Source organism: Bos javanicus, chromosome 3, assembly GCF_032452875.1.
Source record: "Bos javanicus breed banteng chromosome 3, ARS-OSU_banteng_1.0, whole genome shotgun sequence".
Taxonomy (NCBI): Eukaryota; Metazoa; Chordata; class Mammalia; order Artiodactyla; family Bovidae; genus Bos; species Bos javanicus.
Window position 1 is genome coordinate 58,561,237 of NC_083870.1, and position 27,167 is coordinate 58,588,403.

General features: G+C 39.1%; 1 protein-coding gene across 1 annotated transcript in view; it reads left to right on the plus strand.

Annotated features, from left to right (window-relative positions):
* Positions 1 to 3,538: 3,538 nt before the first annotated feature.
* ZNHIT6 (zinc finger HIT-type containing 6) overlaps positions 3,539 to 27,167 on the plus strand; it is a 61,871-nt gene continuing 38,242 nt past the window's right edge. The window contains exons 1-5 of the mRNA XM_061411394.1: positions 3,539 to 4,358; positions 5,492 to 5,557; positions 5,644 to 5,750; positions 5,839 to 5,924; positions 12,889 to 12,992. Coding sequence (XP_061267378.1) covers positions 3,703 to 4,358; positions 5,492 to 5,557; positions 5,644 to 5,750; positions 5,839 to 5,924; positions 12,889 to 12,992 — 1,019 coding nt within the window. The 5' untranslated portion in view covers positions 3,539 to 3,702. The remainder of the gene's footprint in view (positions 4,359 to 5,491; positions 5,558 to 5,643; positions 5,751 to 5,838; positions 5,925 to 12,888; positions 12,993 to 27,167) is intronic.

Sequence of the window (27,167 nt, forward strand, 5' to 3'; positions counted from 1 at the left end):
ATTCCAGGGACGGGGGAGCCTGGTGGGCTGTTGTCTCTGGGGTCGCACAGAGTCGGACACAACTGAAGCGACTTAGCAGCAGCAGCAGTAGCAGGCAGATTCTTTACCCCTGAGCCACCAGGGAGGCCCCATAACCTCTGATACCTCCATTAAAACTAGTCTTACAGTGTTAACTGTTTAACTCAGGTAAGTGATAAGCTGTGATGTTCTCAAGAATCCTTACTGATTTAACAATTTTCCCTCCAATGACCATTAAAAAACACACAGAGATTACAAGAAAAAATGTAGGAAAACGACAAATATCCAAAATACTCCAAAGTGTTTTTACTTCTGGTGTCTGATTTGTAGTTTCACAACTTGGCCTGTAATCTTAAATGGAAATCCAGATGGTTTTATTCTCTTGAGGATAAACACATCCTCCTGTTACTATCTTCACCCAAATTTTGTCTTTAGCAAGGCCACGTGGATTCCTTGTTATTTAGCACTATTCCTAGCATAAACATGTAATCCGGCCTGCAAATCTGAGACAGACTGGGCCATGAGACCTGCGACCCTTTACTGCAGTGCTTGCACCTGGACAAAAGTCTCCTCCAGCAACAAAATACAAAGAAACCATAAGGGACTAAAAATATAACTTCCTGCATGGGCAGCTGAGGCAAATTATGAACAAGACACAAAAAGACCAAAGACCCAACTACCACTTCTAAAGAGTCTGGAACAAAAGCAGGGAACTGTGCACACACCCGGCACACAGCTCCACCAAGGGGGTAAGCAGACCAACTAAGCCTCCCTTTAATCCTGGAACCCTATACCCACCCCTACCCTCACCCTATACAAGGAACCAGCTTGCCCTGGAGTACCCCTCCCCCATTCCCACCAGTGAGCAAAATCACCTGTTCCTTGCTTTCACTCCCAACAAAGCCGTGCCTGATTTTCTTGCCTGGTCTCTTAGCAATTTCTATTGATGAAGGAGTCAAACAAACCTGATCAGTAACAGGGTTACCAGTAAGGCTCTCTTTGACTCTATGGGCAGCTGGTACCTCCAAGTATCTCAAAAAAAACACTGTCATGACTTCTCTGTAAGCCTCTTTACCTTCAGTTCAGTTCAGTCGCTCAGTCGTGTCCGACTCCTTGCGACCCCATGAATTGCAGGACGCCAGGCCTCCCTGTCCATCACCAACTCCCGGAGTTCACTCAGACCCACATCCATCGAGTCAGTGATGCCATCCAGCCATCTCATCCTCTGTTGTGCCCTTCTCCTCTTGCCCCCAATCCCTCCCAGCATCAGGGTCTTTTGCAATGAGTCAACTCTAAACATGAAGTAGCCAAAGTACTGGAGTTTCAGCTTTAGCATCATTCCTTCCAAAGAAATCCCAGGGCTGATCTCCTGCAGAATGGACTGGTTGGATCTCCCTGAAGTCCAAGTGACTCTCAAGAGTCTTCTCCAACACCATAGTTCAAAAGCAATTCTTCGGTGCTCAGCCTTCTTCACAGTCCAACACTCATATCCATAAATGACCACAGGAAAAACCATAGCCTTGACTAGATGGACCTTTGTTGGCAAAGTAATGTCTCTGCTTTTGAATATGCTATCTAGGTTGGTCATAACTTTCCTTCCAAGGAGCAAGCGTCTTTTAATTTCATGGCTGCAGTCACCATCTGTACTGATTTTGGAGCCCAAAAAAATAAAGTCTGACACAGTTTCCACTGTTTCCCCATCTATTTCCCATGAAGTGATGGGACCGGATGCCATGATCTTCGTTTTCTGAATGTTGAGCTTTAAGCCGACTTTTTCACTCTCCACTTTGACTTTCATCAAGAGGCTTTTTAGTTCCTCTTCACTTTCTGCCTTAAGGGTGGTGTCATCTGCATATCTGAGGTTACTGATATTCCTCCCGGCAATCTTGATTCCAGCTTGTGCTTCTTCCAGTCCAGTGTTTCTCATGATGTACTCTGCCTATAAGTTAAATAAGCAGGGTGATAATATACAGGCTTGACGTACTCCTTTTCCTATTTGGAACCAGTCTGTCGTTCCATGTCCAGTTCTAACTGTTGCTTCCTGACCTGCACACAGGTTTCTCAAGAGGCAGGTCAGGTGGTCTGGTATTCCCATCTCTTGAAGAATTTTCCACAGTTTATTGTGATCCACACAGTCCAAGGCTTTGGCATAGTCAATAAAGCAGAAAGAGATGTTTTTCTGGAACTCTCTTGCTTTTTTGATGATCCAGCGGATGTTGGCAATTTGCTCTCTGGTTCCTCTGCCTTTTCTAAAACCAGCTTGAACACCTGGAAGTTCACAGTTCACATATTACTGAAGCCTAGCGTGTGAGATGAGTGCAATTGTGCAGTGGTTTCAGCATTCTTTGGCATTGCCTTTCTTTGGGATTGGAATGACCTTTTCCATTTGACATTTTCCAAACTGACCTTTTCCAGTCCTGTGGCCACTGCTGAGTTTTCCAAATTTGCTGGCATATTGAGTGTAGCACTTTCACAGCATCATCTTTCAGGATCTGAAATAGCTCAACTGGAATTCCATCACCTCCACTAGGTTTGTTCATAGTGATGCCTTCTAAGACCCATTTGACTTCACATTCCAGGATGTCTGGCTCTAGATGAGTAATTACACCATCGTGGTTATCAGTACGTGATAACAGTCTTTAAAAGTAACTGGCGGCTCAGTGGTGCCTGCAATGCAAAGACGCTGGAGATAGGAGTTCAACCCCTGGGTAGGGAAGATCCCCTGGAGAAGAAAATGGCAACCAATTTCAGTACTCTTGCCTTGCCGGGAGTACAGAGGAGGAGCCTGGTGTACTTGCAAAAGAGTTGGAAATGACTTGGCGACTCAACAACACAACAAAAGTAACTGAAATGGATGCCAGGAAAGTTTTCCTTTATTGAGGGTTGTTTTGGGTTTTTTTCCCTATAAGTTCTAGGAAATCCTGGAGACTGATTTTTTGACCCTGTCTTTAAATATATGTGATATATATATTCTAAAGATAATTCAGTAGGATGCTGTAAATGGGGAACTGGCTGATGCCGGCTGTTATTGAATAACTGAAAGAATAAAAATAATGCCTTCTTTCTATCTGAAACCTCCCGGTAATAATAGAAACGATGTTGTTTGTTTCATCACTGCTAGCTTATTTCCATACATTATCACACGTAACATCAAAATACACTACAAGATTTATAATACCATCGTCTCTGGAGTACTGCTTAAGAAACTGAAGCATGGAGAGGAGTGCTATTAGATGTTTCTTCCATCTTCGTGCAAGCTTAGAACAGAGCAGAGTAGGTCTTCACATTTGAACGCAGCGAGGATTTCGCCTCTCTCCCTTATCCTGAACTCCTCCGGTCTCTTAAAGCAGAAGCCTGTAGCCCGGTGCAGAAACCCTCCAAGGGAAGGGTTTGGTGAAACCCCGCCCCGGGGGCGGGATCGAAGTGGGCGTGGTCTCAAACGGATCCCGGGAAGATCTGTGCGGGACTGCCGCAGAGCCGTAAAGAGCTCCGTGAGTCGTGAAAGGGTACGGCGCGGAAGCGTTGCTTTACGACCGTTCGGACAGGCGCGCCGGGTCGTGCTTGCTACTTCTGTGATATGCACGTGGGCCGCTCTTCGTGTTTTTGCAGGTAACTCAGCCCTCTTGGCGTGAACCAAACACATTGAAGGACGGTGTGGCAACGGAGGTCAAGGATCTTGAGCTGATGGATTTTGCTGCTGAAAGTGAAGAGATGTCGGGAGGAGGTCTCCAGAGTGAAGCTGAGGGGGCGCGGCTAAGTCTCGAGACAGATCAAGAGAGAGTAAGGACTGAGGAGTCCGGCGATGGAGAGGCGGAGAATGGTCTGACCGGAATGGAGAAGACAAGGGCAGCGGAAGAAGAAAGTAGACGAAGAGCAGAGGAGATGCGAATGGACCTAACGGTTGTGAAGCAAGAAGTAATGGACTGGTCAGAAATGGTAGAAGGTACGCTGAATGGCCAGTGGGTAAAGCAGGAGGAGGACCGACATGAGGTGAAAGAGGAAAAACCAGGCACATTGGAGGTGAAGGAGGAGATGGATAGTAGTTTGATGGTAAAAGAAGAAAAGGTGGAAGAAACAGAGATAAAGGAAGAGAAAGTGAAGGTGAAGGAAGAAGTGATGGACTGGCTGGAAGTGAAGGAAGAGAAGAAAGATATCTTGGAGATTAAACGTGAGGAAGTGTCTCTTGATCAGAATATTAAAAAGGAGGAAATAATGGATGAAATGTATGTAAAAGAAGAGAAGTATTTCCCCAAAGAAGAAATGATGGATTATACAAAGGTGAAAGAAGAGCCTCAGATAAATCCTTCAGTGGGCTCGAAGCGGAAACTGGCCATGTCAAGGTAGGGCAGAGCTGTGAAGGTCTTTTGTTGTCTAGGTTGAAAGAAACTACACGATCAGAAAGGTGTGGATTAATGAAAAATAAGCGCGAGTTTGGGCCGGGAGTCTGAGTGGTGGGGGGAGAGGCGATTAGGAAAGGAGGGTTTTGTCAGATAACAACAAATTCTGTGGAAATATGTGAGGTTGGTACTAGTGTCCAGTGGCCAAGTTAGGAAATGAAAATTCTTGGGACCAGAAAACCCCTGGACCAGTATCTGGCTTGACTTTGTATGCCCTTGGCTCAGTATTCCTTTGAGAGAGGATAGGTGTGAGGAACAGTCCAATAAAACCAACAAGGAAAAGTGGAGTAAGTTAAAATTAGGCAAAATACATTGTAACTCACTCAATTGGCTAGTTTCTCTATGGGTACTATGAACATTTATTGCTTTTGGTTTGATTTCTTTATACTGTGATCATGTGGCAGCATAGGAAATAAGAGTAGTCAGATTCTCGGGACCATTTCTGTCTCGAATACAGTGAATCAACATGTAGTTTGCTTGTCTGTTTGTAGTTTGATTGTCATTGTACACTGATTGTCACTCAAGTGAAAGATCAGTTGGAGACAGATGATGGGTAGTAGTATTTCTAGAGTGTTTTGATGCCCATTCTCAGTTGGGTGAGGAACTGAGGAAGAAAGATGCAACTGCTGCTCTCTAAATTTGCCTGGGTCTTCTTTTTCTGAATGTGTCTGCCTTAAAGATATATAAACAGCTCATGGATTGGACTTCTGGGTATGTGCACCCACACAGTTGTTAACAGTGTCAGGCACTCCAAGTTCAAATATCAAAAAGCGATCTCATTGTCTGATTATTTAGAAAAGGAAGTCACAGTGAGGTAATTTTTTAAATTTGATACATGTTTTCTTGAATTACCTATCATTAAACAACATTGTAAATGTAGTGTCATTTAGAGATGGTTTCCTAGAGGAGAATTTTCTAATGATGTTTGACAGCTGTCCATTATTTCATTAGAGTTACTTGCATCTACTTTATTCACTGTGACTGCAGTCTGTAAATTGTGATGGATTAAAAGTTTATAAATAAATATATAGAATTAATATTTGATAATCTCTTAAGTTTCTTGTGGACTTTTGTAGATGTGAAACTTGTGGTACAGAAGAAGCAAAGTACAGATGTCCACGTTGTTTGCGGTATTCCTGCAGGTATATATGTAATTTTCTACCTTATTATCTCTGCCTGTATCCTTTTTACCTCAAAGCATAAAAGTTCCTTCTCTTTGTCTCTTCAGTTTGCCCTGTGTAAAGAAACACAAAGCAGAACTAACATGTAATGGAGTTCGAGATAAAACTGCGTATGTTTCAATACAACAGTTTACAGAAATGAATCTCCTAAGTGGTAAGCCATCTTATGTATAGCAGATTGATGCTTCCTGGCCATAGGCATATATCATTTATGTATTTTTCTGTGTTTTTGAAATTTGTAGATTATCGATTTTTAGAAGATGTGGCAAGAACAGCAGACCATATTTCTAGAGATGCTTTCTTGAAAAGACCAATCAGCAATAAACATGTAAGTATTTCTTCTGTTCTTTTCCAGTTAGAATTTCTTCTAATCAAATAGATTCTTTTTTTTCTTTTTGCATTCAACAAATAATATATTAAGTGGCTACTACGATCCAGGGCTATTCCAGTTGCTAGGGATACAGCAGTGACCAAAACAAAGTCCTTCCCCTTGTGGAACTTGTAGCGGGAGAGACAGGGGATGAGTACAGGAACAAATATAATTTCAGATAGAGTTAAGTGCATCTGAAAGATAAAGAGGACAACAGGAGGTTAAAGAAAATCAAAATGGTGTTTGTGGGTGAGGGAGGTTCTGAGAGTAGTCAGGAGAGTCTTCTCGGAGAGATGCCATCAAGCAGCAGTGTGAATGTTGAGAAAGAGGCAGTCACGTGATCGTTTGAAGGACGACTTTACAGACAGAGACAAAAGCAGAAGTATAGAATGAATCAGGGTCAGAGTTAGTGTGTTTGAGGGCTTAAAAGAGGAGCCCAGTGACTGTAGCATAATTGAGTGAGGAGCATGTTGAACGGTGAGGTTAAAGAAACTGATGAAGTCTCCTAATGTATTCAAAGTAAAAATGGAGGCCATGGGAGGCAATTGAGCATGTTTGCTTTTTGAAAGATCACTCTTGAGGCTCTCTGGAAAGTGGACTTGAATAGGCAAGAGTGGAAGATTGGAAGCTGGAAGATCAGTTACAGAGCTATTGTTGTGGTTCTGGTCACAGATGATGCTGTTAGAATTATTGGGAAGTGATTAGATGTGTTTTTTTTAATTGGAGTATAGTTGCTTTACAATGTTGTATTAGTTTCTGCTGTACAGCAGTCAATCAGCAACATGTGTAAATGTATATCCTCTCTTCCTTGGATTGCCTTCCACTTAGATCACCACAGAGCAGAGTTCCCTATGCTATACAGAGGAAGTGATTAGATTTGAATTTTGAAAGAAGGGCTAATAAGACTTGCTATTTTAATAAACTTATTATACTCTTTAATTTCTTTTTCATTCCTTAAGCACTGTGCAAAATGAAAAGCTTACATATTGGAAATATTTTCCAACTGCTATTGTTCTAAAAATTCTTTAATATTATTTAATCACATCACAGAATTATCTTTGGTTTTCAGAGACCATACTGGTATTGGAGTTGCAGAATTTTAATACTCTTTAAAGTATTTTATTGGTATTATTGGTACAGACATGACATTACACATGTCTGAAAGAAAAATTACCATATATCAAGGTTTTTTTTTCCTTGAGCTTAATTAAACATCATTAAATTATATAGTTAAAGGATAAACTGCTTTTTAAATATTTTCTTTTTATGAAATATGGCACGCATATAAAAAAGCATAAAATAGAAATATACCATTTAATAATAATTATGGAGTGAGCATCCATGTAGCTACCACCTAGATCTAGAATTAGAACATAACCAGCTTCTCAAGAATTCCTACCACCATGTTATGCCCATCCCTGAACCATTCTTATTTCTGGGTTTTCTGTAATAAATTTTATGAACAATGCTATAGTGAACACTTTTGTTTAGGAATTGTGGTTTGCTTATGCATATGTTTTTCTGGAGTTCATACCTAGGAGTGAAATTGCTTTGTTGTGGAGTATACATATCTTCAATTTGACTGTATGTTACCAAAATATTTTTCAAAGTGGTGATGCCAGATTATACTCACAGTATTTAAGTATACCTGTTGTCACATCCTCTCCAGATTCTTGACTTGGTCATAGTTTTTAAGCTTTTGTCAGTTTGATGGCTTTGTTACTTTATTATGATTTTTAATCTACAGTTGTCCAATTCTTAATGAGATTGAAAGTGACAGTAAAAGTCGCTCAGTTGTGTCCAACTCTTTGCGACCCCATGGACTATACAGTCCATGGAATTCTCCAGGCCAGAATACTGGAGTGGGTAGCCTATCCCTTCTCCAGTGGATCTTCCCGACCCAGGAGTTGAACTGGGATCTCCTGCATTGCAGGTGGATTCTTTACCCACTGAGCTATCAAGGAAGCCTCTTAATGAGATTGAGCACCTTTCAAATATTTTATTGGCCTTTGGATATTCCCCTTTGTGGTGTATGCCTGTTAAGTCTTTGTTCATTTTGTCTTTGGTCTGTTGTTTTTTCCTATTGGTTTTCTTTGTATTTTTAGATGCTGATGTTGATTGTGTATGTTATAAATCCTTTGATTCTGTGGCTTGTGTTTGTACTCTTTTTCATTTCTTACGGTAAACAGCTTTTTTAAATTTTAATGTAGTACAAATTGTCTTGTGTTTCCTTTATAGTTAATAGTTTTATGTGTTTTTAAAGAAATCCTTCCCTTCCTTGAGGTTATGAAGCTATTCTCCTGTAATGATTTTCTGAAAGCTTTGTAATATCATGTCTCACATTTATGTCTGTAAACATGGAACTGATTTTTGTCTATCATGTGAAGTAGAGGTCCTATTTAATTTTCCAAATGAATAATCTCCTTTTTCTAGCACCAGTTATTGAAAAGTTCACCCTTTCTCCACTGCTTTGCAGGACCATCTCTGTTATATATCAGGCATCCACATATGCTTGGCCTGTTTGTTTCTGGCCTGTCTGTTCTATTCTGTTAAACCTCTTGTCTCTTGCAACTATTGTAGTCTTTGCTGAACTCACTGAAGAAGTCAATCTTCTCACTTTGTTCATTGTTTAGATTAGACCATAGCCATTTTTCTAGAATATTTTCTAGAATATTGTCTGAAATACAGATGTGGCTCTTTGTAACTTCATACAAATAAGAAAAACCAGCCAACTGATTTATAGTCCTACCTTCCCCACTTGGGTATTTTGATTGAATTTGCATTTATTTTGTAGAGTTACTTGGGTGATTGGATTTTACGGCATTGAATATTTAAATCCTTGATTGTTGTATCTCTGAATTTATTTGGGTCTTTAACGTCTCTGTAATTTTCTTAGTGAAGGTCTTGCACATTTTTTGTTAGACTTATTCTTGAGCACTTTATTTTTTCTTAGTATTTTAAATAGTATTTTCTTTTAAAATTTTTTATTATCTCTTTGCTGGTATTCAGGAATGAAAGTTTTTGTTGTTGTCCATTTTATGGTAGTAGCCATATTAAAATCTATTCCAATACCTTATCTATAGATTTTTTGAGGTTTTCTCTATAAACAGTTCATCACAGTTTGTGTCTAGCTTTCTGTCCTTATTCTTTTATCTCTTTTTCTTACCTTGTTAGAATAGCAAGAACTTCAATAATGTAAAATAGTAGTGATGATAGTAGATATTTAAAGTCCACTCCTGAGTTTGATGATTTGCTCGAGGGGTTCACAGGATGCAACGTGCAATTGAACTCATGGCTAAAGTTTATTACAGTGAAAGGATACAGAGCAAACTTTGCAAAAGGAAAATGTGTATGGGGCCAAGCCTGTAGGAATCCAGCCACAAGCTTCCCAAATTCCTCTCCTATTGGAGTCATACAATACACAGTTAATTTCCTCAGGCAGTGGGTTGTGATAACTAATGTTTAAAGTTTATTGTCTACCAGGGAAACTCATTAGAGACTCAGTGCCCAAGGTTTTTATGGGGACTAGTTGCAGAAACACCCTTACCCTAGCAGTTGCCAAGTTCCATACACCCAGAAGGAAAGCAGATAAAAACCACATTTTTGTACAATTTCAGCATAATGAAGCAGAACCTACCATTTTTCATACCATTTTAGGAGAAATTTTTTGTCAGTGTAGGGTCCATTTACCAGTCAGTCAAATTGCCAAACTCCAGCCAAGAGCAAATCTTGCCAACAGAACTTTCTAAGGATAAGTTTCAGGCCTCTTATGTTAGCTCTTTTCTGTCTTTGTTTTGTAACCCTGATCATAGAGGGAAAAGTTTTAAGATTTCACCATGTTTACTTTTCAGTTTGTGGGTATAGTTTGATATCTAGATTAAAGAAGTTCTGTTCCCAGTTTGCTAACACATGTTAACATGAATCGTGGTTATATTTTATCAAATGTTTTTTCTATATTTTATTATTATTTTAATATATAATATTCTAATAAGAATATGAATAATAATCTTTTAGGTGATTTTCTATTTTAAGCTAAACTTGCATGGTGTATTATTATCATATCATGCTTTTTATACTTTGCAGAATTCCGTTGTGTTATACGTGTGTACACATTATCCTTTCATTCATTTTGCATTTCTGTTCATGAGTGAGATAACTTCTAATTTTCCTTTTTGGTATTCTTAAGTTTCTCTATTGATGTGATTCCAGTTTCATAAAATTATTTGCTGATATTTCCATTTTGTTCTTAAATACATTAACATTGGGATTATTTCTTCCTTGGGAGTTTGATATAATTTTTTAATAGGCTGCAGAAGTTTATTCTTTACCATTAATGGGACTGTTCGGGTTTTCTCTGTCTCATGTCATTATTTTGTCTTAAGACTACATTTTCCTAGGAATTTGTTCATTTTACCTAACTTTTCCAATGTATTGGCATAAAGTTCTTCATAACATTTTCTTTAATGTGTCTATAGGAAATGTAGTATTATCATTTGTGATATTGCTTACTTGTGTCTTTTTTTCTAGATCAGTTGCTATTACAGATTCCTTTTCTATTTAGTTACTGTGTCCTCTTGACTTCTGTTATATCCTTTATTATTTTTAGCTTAATTGCATTATGGTCAAAGAACATATTTTTTTCTGAGTTCATTTTTTAAAAAATACATTAAGACTTGTGTTTATGTCCCAGCATATAGTCAAATTTTGTAACGTTCCCTGTTTTCTTGGGGGAGCGGGGGACGTATTCTGCAATTGCTAAATGTCTTATTCTAAACATATTCCTTTTAGGTCAGGTTTGTTAAATACATTGTTCAAATTATAACATTTCTGATTTTCTCTTTGTTTGTTTCTTTCTTCTACCAGTTACTGAGAGACATATTTTAATACTTCCCAATAGATAAAATCATCAGGATTTGTATGTTTCTCCTTGTGGATCAGTTAGCTTTGCTTCATATGCTTTAAGGGTACATTATTAGATGCATACTTCAGGAAATTATTGGTGTATTTAACCTTTGGCCCTATGTTGTAACCCTTTTTGTCTCTAGCTTTTTGTGTTTTTGTCTGTTTTTAAACTATTTCACTCCTTTGGTGTATTTTGTCCTTCACTTTTACGTTAGGCCTTTCTGTGTCCTTATGTTCTGTGTGTCTTTTCAAAATACCATATTGTTGATTTCTAGTTTTTCTCCATTCTGACAATCTGTAACTCTTAACTGAATCTCTTTTTCTCTTTGGGTTCCTGTGTACTGAGGCTTACTTTCTTCTTCTTTTTTTTTCATTGTGGTGGCTTCTGTTGCAGAGCTCAGACTCTACAGGGCATCGGCTTTAGTGGTTGCAGCGTACAGCTCAGCACCTATGGCACTTGGGCTTAGTTGCCCCTTGGCATATAGGATCTTAGTCCCCTAACCAGGAATCAAACCTGCATTGGCAGGCGGATTCTTAATCACTAGACCACCAGGGAAGACCCCCTGATTTTCTTATATTGGTTATGCTTATTTAGTTTTTTGTTGAGTACTCCTTTTATTTTTCCCTTTAAAAATTACTTATGAGAATTGTTTGAAGGCTGGAATAAATAAATAGGCCTTCTTTTATTCTACCAGATACCTAGAAGCATTGCAGATCTAGGCTATCTTAAACCAGGTTGAAGGCTTAAGATTACATTAATCCCAAAGCAAGGCAAATCATTTCAAGTCTGAGCATGGACTGCCATGGCCAGGCTAGACGATTTCTAATGGATTTTTCTTTTTCCCCCTGTTCCAGTCAGACTAATAAAAAAAATTCCTAGCATGCTCTGGTGACCCTTATCCTGAGGGTGTATCATTCTGTGACTCAGTTTCATTTCATTTGAGAGGAGTTTCCACAAACATTACTAGATCTTGACTGTCTTGCTGAGGAGGCTGTAGAAAGGGGAAGCCTATATTTGCCATAATTAGCAAAAGTGGCTTCAGTGCTTTTTGCTTACTTCTCTGAGTTTCACTTTTCATTAAATATTGGCCTGTAGTTTCCCGTTTCTGTCAGCTCTTCAATGCTTTTAAGGTGATCTTTGAAAATATTTACACAAATATATATAGCAAATAGCATTCTTAGATGTTTTCCATAGGAGAGTTGGGTCCTTATAATCACCGTCATTACTGAAACCAAAGTTTATGCACTGTGAAATTTCATGTAATTTCTTAAGTCATTTTCTTACTGACCCTCCCTTCCTCTTGACTTGACTTGATTGTCTAACTCTGTACATTGCAAAGTCTAGATGCCACTCACTTAAAAAGTTGCATTTATATTTTGCCACTTCTTTGAGTGATCTTTCTTCTTCGTTGATGATATTACTTCCTTCAGTACTCTCTGGAGTTGACTAATTCAGCTCAACCAACCTACGTGGTCAGTGGAATAATACATGTCAGAGCTAGAATTCTCGTACCTCATTTTGTACATCCTACATCAGTGGCTACTTTTAAGTTAAGCCTTGTACTCGGCAGCGCCATAGTTCCTTCCCTGAATTAGCTACCTGCCTAGTAATAGAAGCAGGCATATATACAGCCAACTATGGTATGAAACCATCAGTAAAAAAGAAGAAGAAAAAAAAAACTATATAGGTAATCCCTGTGATTGCTAAAACCTGTATGTTTTTAAAATCCCCATGAAATTCTTCTTTTGGCTTATAGGATATATGGTTAAAAGCACAGACTGCAGTTAGACAGACCTGGATTTAAATGTAGGCTTTACATCTCTAAAATAGCAGAAATGAGAGTAATAATAGTACCTGCTTCATAATACTGTGAGGATTAAATGATATATTGCTGTTTATTGTAGTTTGTGAAGCATAAGTATTCGATAAATCTTAACTTACATTTTAAACACTGTTTTATGTGCTTTTGGAATTTAAGCTATTTGAAAATTAATTTGTCTGTTTGTTTTTGTTTGTTAGATGTACTTTATGAAAAATCGTGCTCGAAAGCAAGGTATTAATTTAAAACTTCTACCCAATGGATTCACAAAAAGAAAAGAAAATTCAACATTTTTTGATAAGAAGTAAGTTTCTGACTTCTTTTTTAGTATATTAGATGTTCTTATTAGATGAGGAGCATCTTTTAAGCTTTGATTTGCTTGGAACATTGCTCCTCAAAGTGTGGCCTATGAGATGTTTGTCATTGATTGGTAGAGGACAAGATGACTGCAGAAACTGGACTTAAGCATTTAAGAACTTATGCTAGTTTTATGTCATGTGACTTTAACATTTTTGGTTTGCTCCCTGTGTGTTTGAGAGAGAGAGATGGAGAGAGAGAAGGTAGCATGTATATGTATATATCTTTCTCTCTGAGACCTAAAATACCATCAAAGTATTTCAGAAGCTTCAAGGACAAAATAAGAAGTCAAGCAGAATTTCTGCATATTTTTAACCAGAGGAGCTTGACTTTTATACTCTTTTCTACTTTGGAATTCCAAATAGTAATTCATTTGTGAGTGAGTGATGGAGAAGAAGGGAAACTTGGAAAACATTTACTCTAGAAAATCTGAATAGAGATAATACATTAGAGATTAGTTTCTTGCTCTCTGAAATTGCTAGGTCAAAAAGGCCCCATTCGTACAGAGGAGAACAGGATCCCAAAGTACTGTAAGTAGCCCATTAAATTATTAGGTAATACCTTTACAAAGTCAAGATTCTGGTTTAGAGTCAAAAAGCCTGAGTGAGTCCCTCCCACTTTGTTTTTTTTTTTTTTTTTAAACTTTATTAGTTTTGCCAAATATTGAAATGAATCCATCACAGGTATACATGTGTTCCCCATCCTGAACCCTGAGTGAGTCCCTCCCACTTTAGTCTCTTAGTAACTGCAAGGCCTTGAACAAATTACTTCCTTTCTCCGGGCTCTGTCTGTATAATGGTGGGGGTTGAACTAGGTAACGCTCAGTTCAGTTCAGTCGCTCAGTCGTGTCCGACTCTTTGCGACCCCATGAATCGCAGCACGCCAGGCCTCCCTGTCCATCACCAACTCCCAGAGTTCACTCAGACTCACGTCCATCGAGTCAGTGATGCCATCCAGCCATCTCATCCTCTGTCGTCCCCTTCTCTTCCTGCCTCCAATCCCTCCCAGCATCAGAGTCTTTTCCAATGAGTCAACTCTTCTCATGAGGTGGCCAAAGTACTGGAGTTTCAGCTTTAGCATCATTCCTTCCAAAGAAATCCCAGGGCTGATCTCCTTTAGGATGATTGGATCTCCTTGCAGTCCAAGGGACTCTCAAGAGTCTTCTCCAACACCACAGTTCAAAAGCATCAATTCTTCAGCACTCAGCTTTCTTCACAGTCCAACTCTCACATCCATACATGACCACAGGAAAAACCATACCCTTGACTAGATGGACCTTTGTTGGCAAAGTAATGTCTCTGCTTTTGAATATGCTATCTAGGTTGGTCATAACTTTCCTTCCAAGGAGCAAGCGTCCTTTAATTTCATGGCTGCAGTCACCATCTGCACTGATTTTGGAGCCCAAAAATAAAGTCTGACACTGTTTCCACTGTTTCCCCATCTATTTCCCATGAAGTAATGGGACCGGATGCCATGATCTTTGTTTTCTGAATGTTGAGCTTTAAGCCAACTTTTTCACTCTCCCCTTTCACCTTCATCAAGAGGCTCTTTAGTTCCTCTTCACTTTCTGCCTTAAGGGTGGTGTCATCTGCATATCTGAGGTTATTGATATTTCTCCCGGCAGTCTTGATTCCAGCTTGTGTTTCTTCCAGTCCAGCGTTTCTCATGATGTACTCTGCATATAAGTTAAATAAGCAGGGTGACAATATACAGCCTTGACGTACTCCTTTTCCTATTTGGAACCAGTCTGTTGTTCCATGTCCAGTTCTAACTGTTGCTTCCTGACCTGCACACAGGTTTCTCAAGAGGCAGGTCAGGTGGTCTGGTATTCCCATCTCTTGAAGAATTTTCCACAGTTTATTGTGATCCATACAGTCCAAGGCTTTGGCATAGTCAATAAAGCAGAAATAGAGGTTTTTCTGGAACTCTCTTGCTTTTTAGATGATCCAGCAGATGTTGGCAATTTGATCTCTGGTTCCTCTGCCTTTTCTAAAACCAGCTTGAACATCTGGAAGTTCACGGTTCACGTATTACTGAAGCCTGGCTTGGAGAATTTTGAGCATTACTTTACTAGCATGTGAGATGAGTGCAATTGTGTGGTAGTTTGAACATTCTTTGGCATTACCTTTCTTTGGGATTGGAATGAAAACTGACCTTTTCCAGTCCCGTGGCCACTGCTGAGTTTTCCCAATTTGCTGGCATATTGAGTGTAGCACTTTCACAGCATCATCTTTCAGGATTTGAAATAGCTCCACTGGAATTCCATCACCTCCACTAGCTTTGTTCGTAGTGATGCTTTCTAAGGCCCACTTGACTTCACATTCCAGGATGTCTGGCTCTAGGTGAGTGATGACACCATCGTGATTATCTGGGTCATGAAGATCTTTTTGTACAGTTCTTTTGTGTATTCTTGCCACCTCTTCTTAATATCTTCTGCTTCTGTTAGGTCTCTACCATTTCTGTCCTTTATCGAGCCCATCTTTGCATATGTTCCCTTGGTATCTCTAATTTTCTTGAAGAGATCTCTAGTCTTTCCCATTCTGTTGTTTTCCTCTATTTCTTTGCATCGATCGCTGAGGAAGGCTTTCTTATCTCTCCTTGCTATTCTTTGGAACTCTGCATTCAGATGTTTGTGTCTTTCCTTTTCTCCTTTGCTTTTCCCTTCTCTTCTTTTCACAACTATTACAGGAGCTGACTGTGGCTCAGATCATGAACTCCTTATTGCCAAATTCAGACTTAAATTGAAGAAAGTAGGGAAAACCACTAGACCATTCAGGTATGACCTAAATCAAATCCTTTATGATTATACAGTGGAAGTGAGAAATAGATTTAAGGAACTAGATCTGATAGATAGGGTGCCTGATGAACTATGGACAGAGGTTCGTGACATTGTACAAGAGACAGGGATCAACACCATCCTTATGGAAAAGAAATGCAAAAAAGCAAAATGGCTGTCTGAGGAGGCCTTACAAATAGCTGTGAAAACGTAACGCTACTGTTCCCTTAAAATTTTACTACGTAAATTAAAAAAACTGAACCATCAGAACTATCATTATTCTAAAAATATTCCATCTTTTCAACAGATATTATATTTTTAGAGAATGGTGTTATCCAGTTATATATTTCAAAACAGATAGTTATAAAGGTGGTTTTCTCTTTTCTTGGTTGGTTTCCAAGATTATAGTAATATTTTGCATTTATCAGACTTCCCTGGTAGCTCAGAGCGTAGTCTGCCTGCAGTGCGGGAGACCAGCTTTGATCCCTGGGTAGGGAAGATCCCCTGGAGAAGGAAAAAGCAACCCACTCCAGTATTCTTGCCTGGAAAATCCCATGAATGGGGGAGCCTGGCAGGCTAAAGTTCATGGGGTCGCAAAGAGTCAGATACGACTGAGCGACTTCACTTTGCATTTATCAAATATGAGATAATTCTTTTGTGTGTTTTGAAACTGACATAGAAATTGACATGATTTGTTTGAAATTTAAAGTAACTGGTTTGTGCCTTCTGAAATATAAAATGTATTCCTGTTTTCTGAAAGAAAACATTCAGAGCCTCAAATGTAAAACTTTGAGGTCTTTAGATACATAAATGTTTGTGGGAAGTTTTTTCCAAGACTACTACATTCAGTGTATTTTCTGGGTTTAGATTACAAATTTATGCTGTTATTTTGGAATTCCTCATCTGTGAAGTAGCAAATCAGACTCTTCTTGCATTATGCCTTTTACTCATGAATTTACAATGATTTGGGCTTGATGTTTTTATATTTTTAGTGTCTTGCCATGAAGAGATTAGCAACATAGAACACAATAGACTTTAATTAGTTTTTCAGCTGTTTTCACCTCTGTAAAATGGAGCTAATGATAGCTACTGTGTAGTCCTGACCTCAGTGTGTTAATTTACCTAGACACTAACCTGAACGCAGGAAGAAATCAGCACATAGTAGCAATTGTAAAAGTAATAAACCCTCAGCATAAAGAGTTTAAAGGAAAAATAGCAAGTGTAATTCCACTATGTAGAGACAACCAATGATAATGTTTCCTTCTCATCATGTTTGCTTCTTTTTTTCAATTAATAAAATATAATATCCTTACGAAAAAGTATAAAAATTTGCTTGACTCTCCTCAAGTTAAGCATTACTTTATAAATAAAAGGTACACCTTTTTTCTACAGCTAGCTTTTTCCTATTTAGCAACATATTATGAACTTCATGCTTGATAATGCAAGTCTGCGCGTTTTAAGGAGTATATTTCAACTATGACTACTGTATCCTAATTTATTTATTACCAGATTATCAAACAGTTGCTTAATTTCTGGTTTTTAATTATTACAAATAATACTGTTGTAAACATCCTTGAACAAGTTGTTTTGCATGCTTATGTGACTTTTCTATAGATCGATTCCTGATAAGTGGCATTACTGGGTCACAGATTACATGCATTTAAACTGTTGAGAGAAGCTCCAAATTGTCCTCTCAAAAAAAGTACCACTTTGTAGCTTTTACAAAAATGTATGAATACCTATTTTAGTTATACTGTGCTTTAACTGAATATTATTAAACTTCTTTGCCTATCTGATTAGAGGTTGAATTCTTCAACTTTTTCATTCAGATATGCATGTTTTTAATCTCATCTTGATCAGTTGCATGCATTGTAAATGTTTTTACCAGTCTTTCCATTCTTAATTTTGCCTTCTGGTCATTTTTGATGCATTTTAAAGAATGGCTAAAAAGAAGAAAGGTTCTATAAAACATAAAGATAGTGAAGTGGAGTGGTTAAGAACACAAACTGGAGCTAGGCTGCCTTGGTTCAAATTTCTGACCTTCCTCTTCTAGCCATGTGATACTAAGCTAAGCCACCTAACTTCCTTGTGCTTCAGTTCCTCGTCTATAAAGTAGGACTAGTAATAATAAACTAGGGATAAGCCAGTTTTCATTTCCACTTACAGTAACTTAGAAATCCTATTTAAACATTTCACTAGCACTGAATTGTCTCTTTTTTAATATTTGTTGCTATTTTGGAAGGTGGAAATTGTTTTAATTTGCTTTTACTTAATTGCTCCATAGATATGGAGTATTTGCCCATGTGTTTCAAAGCAATATTTTAAAATTCAAATGTGAAGTTTGACTTAATCTAATCTGTGGTAGTAAGATGCTCTTAGAACTGTTTTGGTAAAATACGTAATTCAGAACTGTGGGACAGAGTTTTCCATTTGTTCTTTGTTAAATTGCCCATTATTATTTCTAAATGGAAAATAATCATGCCACAAACTGAATTTAGAATGTCTGTATTTGGATGTTCCTTGAATAATAAAGCATGAAGGTGAGTTCCCATTTAGTTGATAGCCATACTTATTAGTTAGTTAATAGTCTGCTCAGTTGGTTAATAGCTTGGAAGTCTTTTGAGTGTGTCCTTATACTTTGTTTATTTTTCAGCATTTTCATCAGTGATTTAGGTCATGATTTCTTATCTTGGTGCTGCTAACATATTGAACCACAGAGCTCCTGTTGTGAGTGTGCATTTTAGGATGTTTAGCAGCATCCCTGGCCTCTACCCACTGGATATTGGTAACACACACACAAAGGCATTCTTTGTGATACCCGTGGTTTCTCAGACATTTGTATGAAAATGGTAAAAACTTTGGATGATCATAATGTTATTTGCTGGAGGGAAGGAAGAAGGGGATACTACCTCTTATCAGAGAATTATTTTTACCTCCCATATCTCCGATACTCTGTTTTTAAGAGAATTGTTTATAAGCTTTCTTAAACTTTAAGAAGTAGTTAAAGTTTTGACTGAGATAAACATGAATTTGAATATTGTTTCTACACTTGGTATATGTTAGGTGTCCTTGGGCAAAAGTGAATTTGCTAGATTGTTGACAGGAATAAATAAAATAATATTAAAATAATACCCAGCACTTAGCAGATAATGTGCAGCAATAAAAGATCTGCATTTTCGTACTGGAAATCTTTGGGAATACATTTACTATATTATATTCATTCCTAGTAGGTCTGCTGCTGCTGCTGCTAAGTCGCTTCAGTCGTGTCCGACTCTGCGACCCCATAGACGGCAGCCCACCAGGCTCCCCCGTCCCTGGGATTCTCCAGGCAAGAACACTGGAGTGGGTTGCCATTTCCTTCTCCAATGCAGGAAAGTGAAAAGTGAAAGTGAAGTAGCTGAGTCCTGTCCGACTCCTAGCGACCCCATGGACTGTGGCCCACCAGGCTCCTCCATCCATGGTATTTTCCAGGCAAGAGTGCTGGAGTAGGGTACCATCGCCTTCTCCCCTAGTAGGTCTAGGGCAGCATTATAATTAAACAATACTATTTCTCCAGTGAAACCTCCAAATGTTTTAATTAAAATGGGAAAATAATGAGTATAAATGAGCTCAGTCACTTTTTTGCTGCTGGAGGAGTTATGAAAATCTTTCAGCTTCAGAGATTCAGGGCTTGGAATTGTTCCCATGTAATTTTGGTCCTGTACTAAGATTATTATAATTACTCCCTAGGCATTAAATTGGTCCTTTGCTTATTTAAGCAGCTTGAGCTACAATATACACAAAAACTCAAACTGAAATTATTTAAAATTGAATGTTCCAGTGGTAACTTTTGAGCAATCTGAATGAAGAATTCTTTGTGGTATTTTTGTAACTTTTCTGTAAAGTTTGAAATTATTTGAAAATAAGAGGGTTTAAAAAAAAAAAATTAAATACCTACACCCCCTGCCCCCACCTCCATGAAGTGTGACTAATGTACATTGTGTCTGAATTACCTCCGTAGGACTAATAGCAACTTATATAGTAGCAAGTGCATTAATACCTTAGAATCATAGGTTCATTTTAACCCAAGCATTCTTTATGGTAGAAGTTTTTGACCAGTATGACTTCAAATCTCCAAAATCATATGCAAAATTATGTGATACATAAATTTTTCTAAGACTAGGAACCATAATTTTCATTTTATAGTCGAAGTGTGATGTAACACTAACCAGCCTGTGATGTCAAAAGTATATTTAATAGGTGTAAATTTTAAAGGACTGGTGAATTTGCTATAATGTCATAATGGATAACTTTAATGAACAAAGAAAAGTTAAGAGATGCTTATGTTAAGAATAACTTGAGCCAATACAAAATAGACATTCTCTGTTAAAAATAGAGGAGCTTGGTAAGAAAATGGTATAAGGCTCCCCTACTTATTTTAGTCATTGTTATTCAGCCACTGAGTCATGTCCAGCTATTTGCAACACCATGGACTGCAGCACGCAGGTTTCGCTGTCCTTCAGTATCTCATGGAGTTTGCTCAGACTCATGTCCATTGAGTCGGTGATGCCATCCAACCATCTCATCCTCTGTCGTCCCCTTCTCCTCCCCTCACTCTTTCCCAGCATCAGGGTCTTTTCCAGTGAATTGGCTCTTTGCATCAGTTGGCCAACATTTAGAGGGGACCACAAACTACTTCTTTTAAATAATGACTCTTTCAGAGGTAAATGCTCTGCCTCAGCTCTTTGTATGGCATATAACTTTATATTTATTCTCAATCAGTGCTAATCAAAAACTGTTGAAAGAATGGAAAAGATCTGTATGAAGAAAACTTAAATTCTACTGAATGGCTTAAACAAGTCAAGCAAATGGGGGGAAAGGACCTTGTTATTAGCTGACTCAATATTACAGAAATAACATTTATTTCTTAAATGAATGATCTTTAAATCTGATATGATCCTAATGAAATCACTAATGAAATACTGTTTTTTATTTCGGAAATTTTTTTTTTTTTTTGGAGAAGGAAAAGATCCATAAAATGACTTTAGTTCATTCTGAAGAATAAACATGGGAGAAGCACCAGGAAAAACCAGGGGGGAAAAAGAGGAATAAGGCTGGACTCATTAAAATGTATGAAATTTTAGTAAAGTTTTATGGTATTGATGTAGAAATCTACAGTGAGATTATAGAAAATAGACATGAGGCTATTTGACACTCTAGTATATGATCAGATAGAGATAGCATTTCAAATTAGTATAGATAATGACTTATTCAATAAATGCAGTTGAGACAGCCTGCCATTTAACAGTTCTTTGTTTTTTTTTAATAGAATGTCCAGTCAGGTCGATTGCTCAGTCGTGTCCAACTCTTTGTGACCCCAGGGACCACAGTACACCAACCTTCCCTGTTCCATCACCAACTCCCGGAGCATACTCAGACTCATGTACATCACATCAGTGATGCCATCCAACCATCTCATTCCCTGTTGTCCCCTTCTCTTCCCACCTCCAATCTTTCCCAGCATCAGGATCTTTTCAAATGAGTCAGTTCTTCGCATCAGATGGCCAGCGTATTAGAGTTTCAGCTTCAACATCAGTCCTTCCAGTGAATATTCAGGACTGAATTCCTTTAGGATGGACTGATTGGATCTCCTTGCAGTCCAAAGGACTCTCAACAGTCTTCTCCAACACCCCCCGTTCAAAAGCATCAGTTCTTTGGCACTCATCTTTCATGGCTGCAGTCACCATCTACAGTGATTTTGGAGCCCAAAAAAATAGTCTGTCACTGTTTCCATTGTTTCCCCATCTATTTGCCATGAAGTGATAGGACCAGATGCCGTGATCTTAGTTTTCTGAATGTTGAGTTTTAAGCCAACTTTTTCACTCTTCTCTTTCACTTTCATCAAGAGGCTCTTTAGTTCTTCTTTGCTTTCTGCCATAAGGGTGGTATCATTTGTGTATCTGATATTTGATACAGATATTTGATATTTCTCCCAGCATTCTTGATTCCAACTTGTGCTTCATCTAGCCTGGCATTTTGCATGATGTACTCTGCATATAAATTAAATAAGCAGAGTGACAATATACAGCCTTGACATACTCCTTTCACAATTTGGAACCAGTCTGTTCCATGTCCAGTTCTAACTATTGCTTCTTGACATGGATACAGATTTCTCAGGAGGCAGGTCAGGTGATCTGGTATTCCCATCTCTTTAAGAATTTTCCACAGTTTCTTGTGATCCAGTCAAAGGCTTTGGCATAGTCAATAAAGCAAAAGTAGATGTTTTTCTGGAACTCTCTTGCTTTTTTGATGATCCAACGGATGTTGGCAATTTGATCTCTGGTTCCTCTGCCTTTTCTAAATCCAGCTTGAACATCTGGAAGTTCACGGTTCACGTACTGTTGAAACCTGACTTGGAGAATTTTGAGCATTACTTTGCTAACGTGAGAGATGAAGGCCATTGTGTAGTACTTTGAGCATTCTTTGGCATTGCCTTTCTTTGGGATTGGACTTCCCTGGTGGCTCAGACGGTAAAGCGTCTGTCTACAATGGGGGAGACCTGGGTTCAATCCCTGGGTTGGGAAGATCCCCTGGAAAAGAAAATGGCAATCCACTCCAGTACTATTGCCTGGAAAATCCCATGGACAGAGAAGCCTGGTAGGCTACAGTCAGACACGACTGAGCAACTTCACTTTCACTTTCTTTGCAATTGGAATGAAAACTGACCTTTTCCAGTCCTGTGGCCACTGCTGAGTTTTCCAAATTTGCTGGCATATTGAGTGCAGCACTTTCACAGCATCATCTTTTAGGATTTGAAATAGCTCAACTGGAATTCCATCATCTCCACTAGCTTTGTTCGTAGTGATGCTTCCTAAGGCCCACTTGACTTCACATTCCAGGATGTCTGGCTCTAGGTAAGTGTGAGTGATCACACCATGATTATCTGGATTGTGAAGTTCTTTTTTGTACAGTTTTGTGTATTCTTGCCGCCTCTTCTTAATATCTTCTGTTAGATCCATACCATTTCTGTCCTTTATTGTGCTCATTTTTGCATGAAATGTTCCCTTGATATCTCTTATTTTCTTGAAGAGATCTCTATAGTCTTTACCATTATATTATTTTCCTCTATATCTTTGCATTAATCCCTGAGGAAGGCTTTCTTATCTCTCCTAGCTGTTCTTTGGAACTCTGCATTCAAATGGGTATATCTTTCCTTTTCTCCTGTGCCTTTCACTTGTCTTCTTTTCTCAGCTATTTGTAAAGCCTCCTCAGACAGCCATTTTGCCTTTTTGCATTTCTTTTTCTTGGAGATGGTCTTAATCTCTGCCTCCTGTACAGTGTCACAACCTCTCTCCATAGTTCTTCAGGCACTCTACCAGATCTAATCACTTGAATCTATTTGTCATTTCCACTGTAAAATCGTAAGGGATTTGATTTAGGTCATACCGAAATGATCTAGTGGTTTTCCTACTTTCTTCAATTTAAGTCTGAATTTGGCAGTAAGGAGTTCATGGTCTGAGCCACAGTCAGCTCCCAGTCATGTTTTTGCTGACTTTATAGAGCTTCTCCATCTTTGGTTGCAAAGAATATAATCAGTCTGATTTCGGCGTTGACCATCTGGTGATGTCCATGTGTAGAGTCTTCTCTTGTGTTGTTGGAAGAGGGTATTTACCATGACCAGTGCATTCTCTTGACAAAACTCTATTAGCCTTTGCCCTGTTTCATTTTGTACTCCAAGGCCAAATTTTGCCTGTTACTCCAGGTAGCTCTTGAATTCCTACTTTGGCACTCCAGTCCCTTATAATGAAAAGGACATCTTTTGGGGGTGTTAGTTCTATAAAGTCTTGTAAGTCTTCATAGAACCATTCAACTTCAGCTTCTTCAGCATTACTGGTCGGAGCATAGACTTGGATTACTGTGATATTGAATGTTTTGCCTTAGAAACGAACAGAGATCATTCTGTTGTTTTTGAGATTTCATCCAAGTACTCCATTTCAGACTCTTGTTGACTGTGATGGCTACTTCATTATTTCTAAGGGATTCTTGCCCACTGTAGTAGATATAATGGTCATCTGACTTAAACTCACCCATTTCAGTCCATTTTAGTTTGCTAATTCCTAAGATGTCAATGTTCACTCTTGCCATCTCCTGTTTGACCACTTCCAATTTGCCTTTTTTTCATGGACTTAACATTCCAGGTTCCTATGCAATATTGCTCTTTACAGCATCAGACTTTTCTTCCATCACCAGTCATATCCAGAATTGGGTGTTGTTTTTGCTTTGGCTCCGTCTCTTCATTCTTTCTGGAGTTATTTCTCCACTCTTCTCCAGTAGCATATTGGGCACCTACCAACCTGGGGAGTTCATCTTTCAGTGACATACCTTTTTGCCTTTTCATACTGTTCATGGGATTCTCAAGGCAACAATATTGAAGTGGTTTGTCATTCCCTCCTCCAGTGGACCACGTTTTGTCAGAACCCTCTGCCATGCCCCATCCGTCGTGGGTGGCCCTTGCATGGCATGGCTCATAGTTTCATTGAGCTAGTCAAGGCTGTGGTCCATGTGATCAGTTTGGTTAATTTTCTGTGATTGTGGTTTTCATGCTGTCTGCCTTCTGATGGATAAGGATAAGAGGCTTATGGAAGCTTCCTGAAGTGAGAGACTGACTGAGGGGGAAACTGGGTCTTGTTCTGTTGGGTGGGGCCGGTGTTCAGTAAATCTTTAATCCAATTTTCTGTTGATGGGCGGGGCTGTGTCCCCTCCCTGTTGCTTGACCTGAGGCCAAACTATGGTGGAGGTGATGAAGATAATGGCGACCTCCTTCAAAAGGTCCCATGCAGGCACGGCTGACCCACGCCTCTGCTGGAGACTCCTGGACTCATAGGCATATCTGGGTCAGTCTCTTGTGGGGTCACTGCTCCTTTCTCCTGCGTCCTGGTGCACACAAGGTTTTGCTTGTGCCCTCCCTGATGGCTCAGGGTAAAGCGTCTGCCTGCAATGCAGGAGACCTGGGTTCGATCCCTGGGTCAGGAAGATCCCCTGGAGAAGGAAATGGCAACCCACTCTAGTACTGTTGCCTGGAAAATCCCATGGACAGAGAAGCCTGGTAGACCACAGTCCATGGGAATCGCAAAGAGTCGGACATGACTGAGCGACTTCACTCTCACTTCCAGGAGTTTGTTTTCCCAATCCTGTGTAAGTTCAGGAAGTTCTATGATGGGGTTAATGGCAACCTCCTCCAAGAGAGCTTATGCCATACCCAGGTCTGCTGCACCCAGAGCCCCTGCCCCTGCGGCAGGCCTCTGCTGACCCGTACTTCCACAGTAGACACTCAGACACAGTTCTGGCTCAGTTTCTGTGGGTTGGTCATGCATTTTATGCCCTTCCCTGGTCTGAACAGCTCAGGTGACCAGGTGCTTGGCCAGTGCACTGTCTCAGGTGGGCTGTGCATCTTAATCACCTTCCAGGTCCTGGCTGCGCAGCAAGAGCATGTGTGCCGTATGTCTCCACGGGAGAGCTGATCTGGCAGATGTCAGCCATCCATGATCTCAGGAAGAAGTGGTTAGCAGCTGGGAGCCTGCTCACAGTTTGGTGGAAGATGCCCTCTCTAGGGCTAAAATGCCCTCTCTGCAGCTAGGAGCCTCTTGCCTTCGGGCTTGGGCTGTGTCAAGGCTGCCTCTTTGCCTCTGGGCGGGGAGGGGCTGGTACACTGCTAGCTCTCCTTTGATATTTGCTCTGTCCCTTGTGCTGTGATCAGGCCAGGCTGCATGTTAGGTTGTTAGGTTAGAACCTTTCTGGGAAAGTTCTCCTTTCCACAGTTGCAGTTAGGCATGTATTCTGTGGGTTTCCCACCGCCCCCAACACCCACCCCACAGCGCCACCCCCCCGCCCCCCGCCTCTAGGTTATGTTGCCTTCTGAGATTCCAGAACTCCCCACAGACCCGCCTGTGAGAGGGTTTCTTATTGTGTGGACACTTCTCCTTCTTCACGACTCCCCAGGACAGGTCTCCACCCCTAACTCTTTTGTCTCTCTTTTTGTCTTTTATATTTTGTCCTACCTCCTTTCGAAGAGAATGGGCTGCCTTTCTGGGTGCCTAGTGTCCTCCACCATTGTTCAGAAATTGTTTTGTGAAAGTTGCTCAGCATTGAAATGATCTTTTGATGAAGGTCCAAGTGGAATTAATTGAGATATAATTGACATATAGCTCTGTGTAAGGTGTATAGCCTAATGATTTGATTTACTAACATCATGAAGTGATTATCATAATAAATTTAGTAAACATCCCTCATCTCATAGATAAAAAATTAAAGAAATAGAAAAGTTTTTCTTGTGATGAGAATACTTAGGATTTACTCTCTAAGCAACTTTTATATATAACACACTGCAGTGTTGATTATATTTATCATGTTGTTTTTTTATCTCCTTAGTGCTTATTTCTCTTACAACTGGAAGTTTGTACTTTTTGACTACCCTTCTCCAGTTCCCCTTCCTTCTCCCTTCTCTCCAGTAACCAGAAATCTGATCTCATTTTCTATGAATGAGTCAATTTATTTTTGAAGTCTAAGTGACCTACAACATCATGTTAGTAAAATCTAAAACTTGAAATAAAAAAATATGGAAATATTTTCATAATTTTGAAGAGAGAAGCATCCCATCCAAAGCCATTAAGGGAAAAATATAAATTTACATAGCTTTAAAAAAAAAAATTGTATAGCCTGAAAAGACCATAATAAAATCCAAAGACCCCCTCTCCAAAAAAATCTTTGACATATATGACAATGTTTATGCATTGATAAGAAAAAAGACTAGTAACTAAGAAAAAGGACAAAGGAGAAGAATAGATGGTCATAGAAAGATGTGTATGTGTGTGTGTGTGTGTGTGTGTGTACACACAAACAAAGTATGTGTCTGACAAGCATATATTAATAGTATCTAATACAGTGAATGTGTGAGCTACCCAGACCATTTTCTTCTTTCACTGTTCTTGAGAGTAAAAACTTAGGAGTCATTTTAGAAGGCAGTGTTTCTAAAAGCATTATGCGTGCCTATTCAAGGAATTTAGCCTACACATGTATTAGTACAGTTCACAGAGATATATGTACATATTTATCTAGTGCAGTATTGTTTTTAATAACACAAAACCTGGAAACAACTTTGAGTATCCCTCGGTACTGGACTGAGCCAAGTTAATAATGATGCCTTCATACGGTGGAATTCTATGCAACCATTAAATTACATATAGAAGTATTGTCATGCCATGACATCCATGATAAATATCCAGTGGAAAAATAATATTGGAGTTTAGTTGTCTGAAAGATAAGAAGCTAACTTTTACTATTGTGAAATTTACATGCAGTGAAATGCAC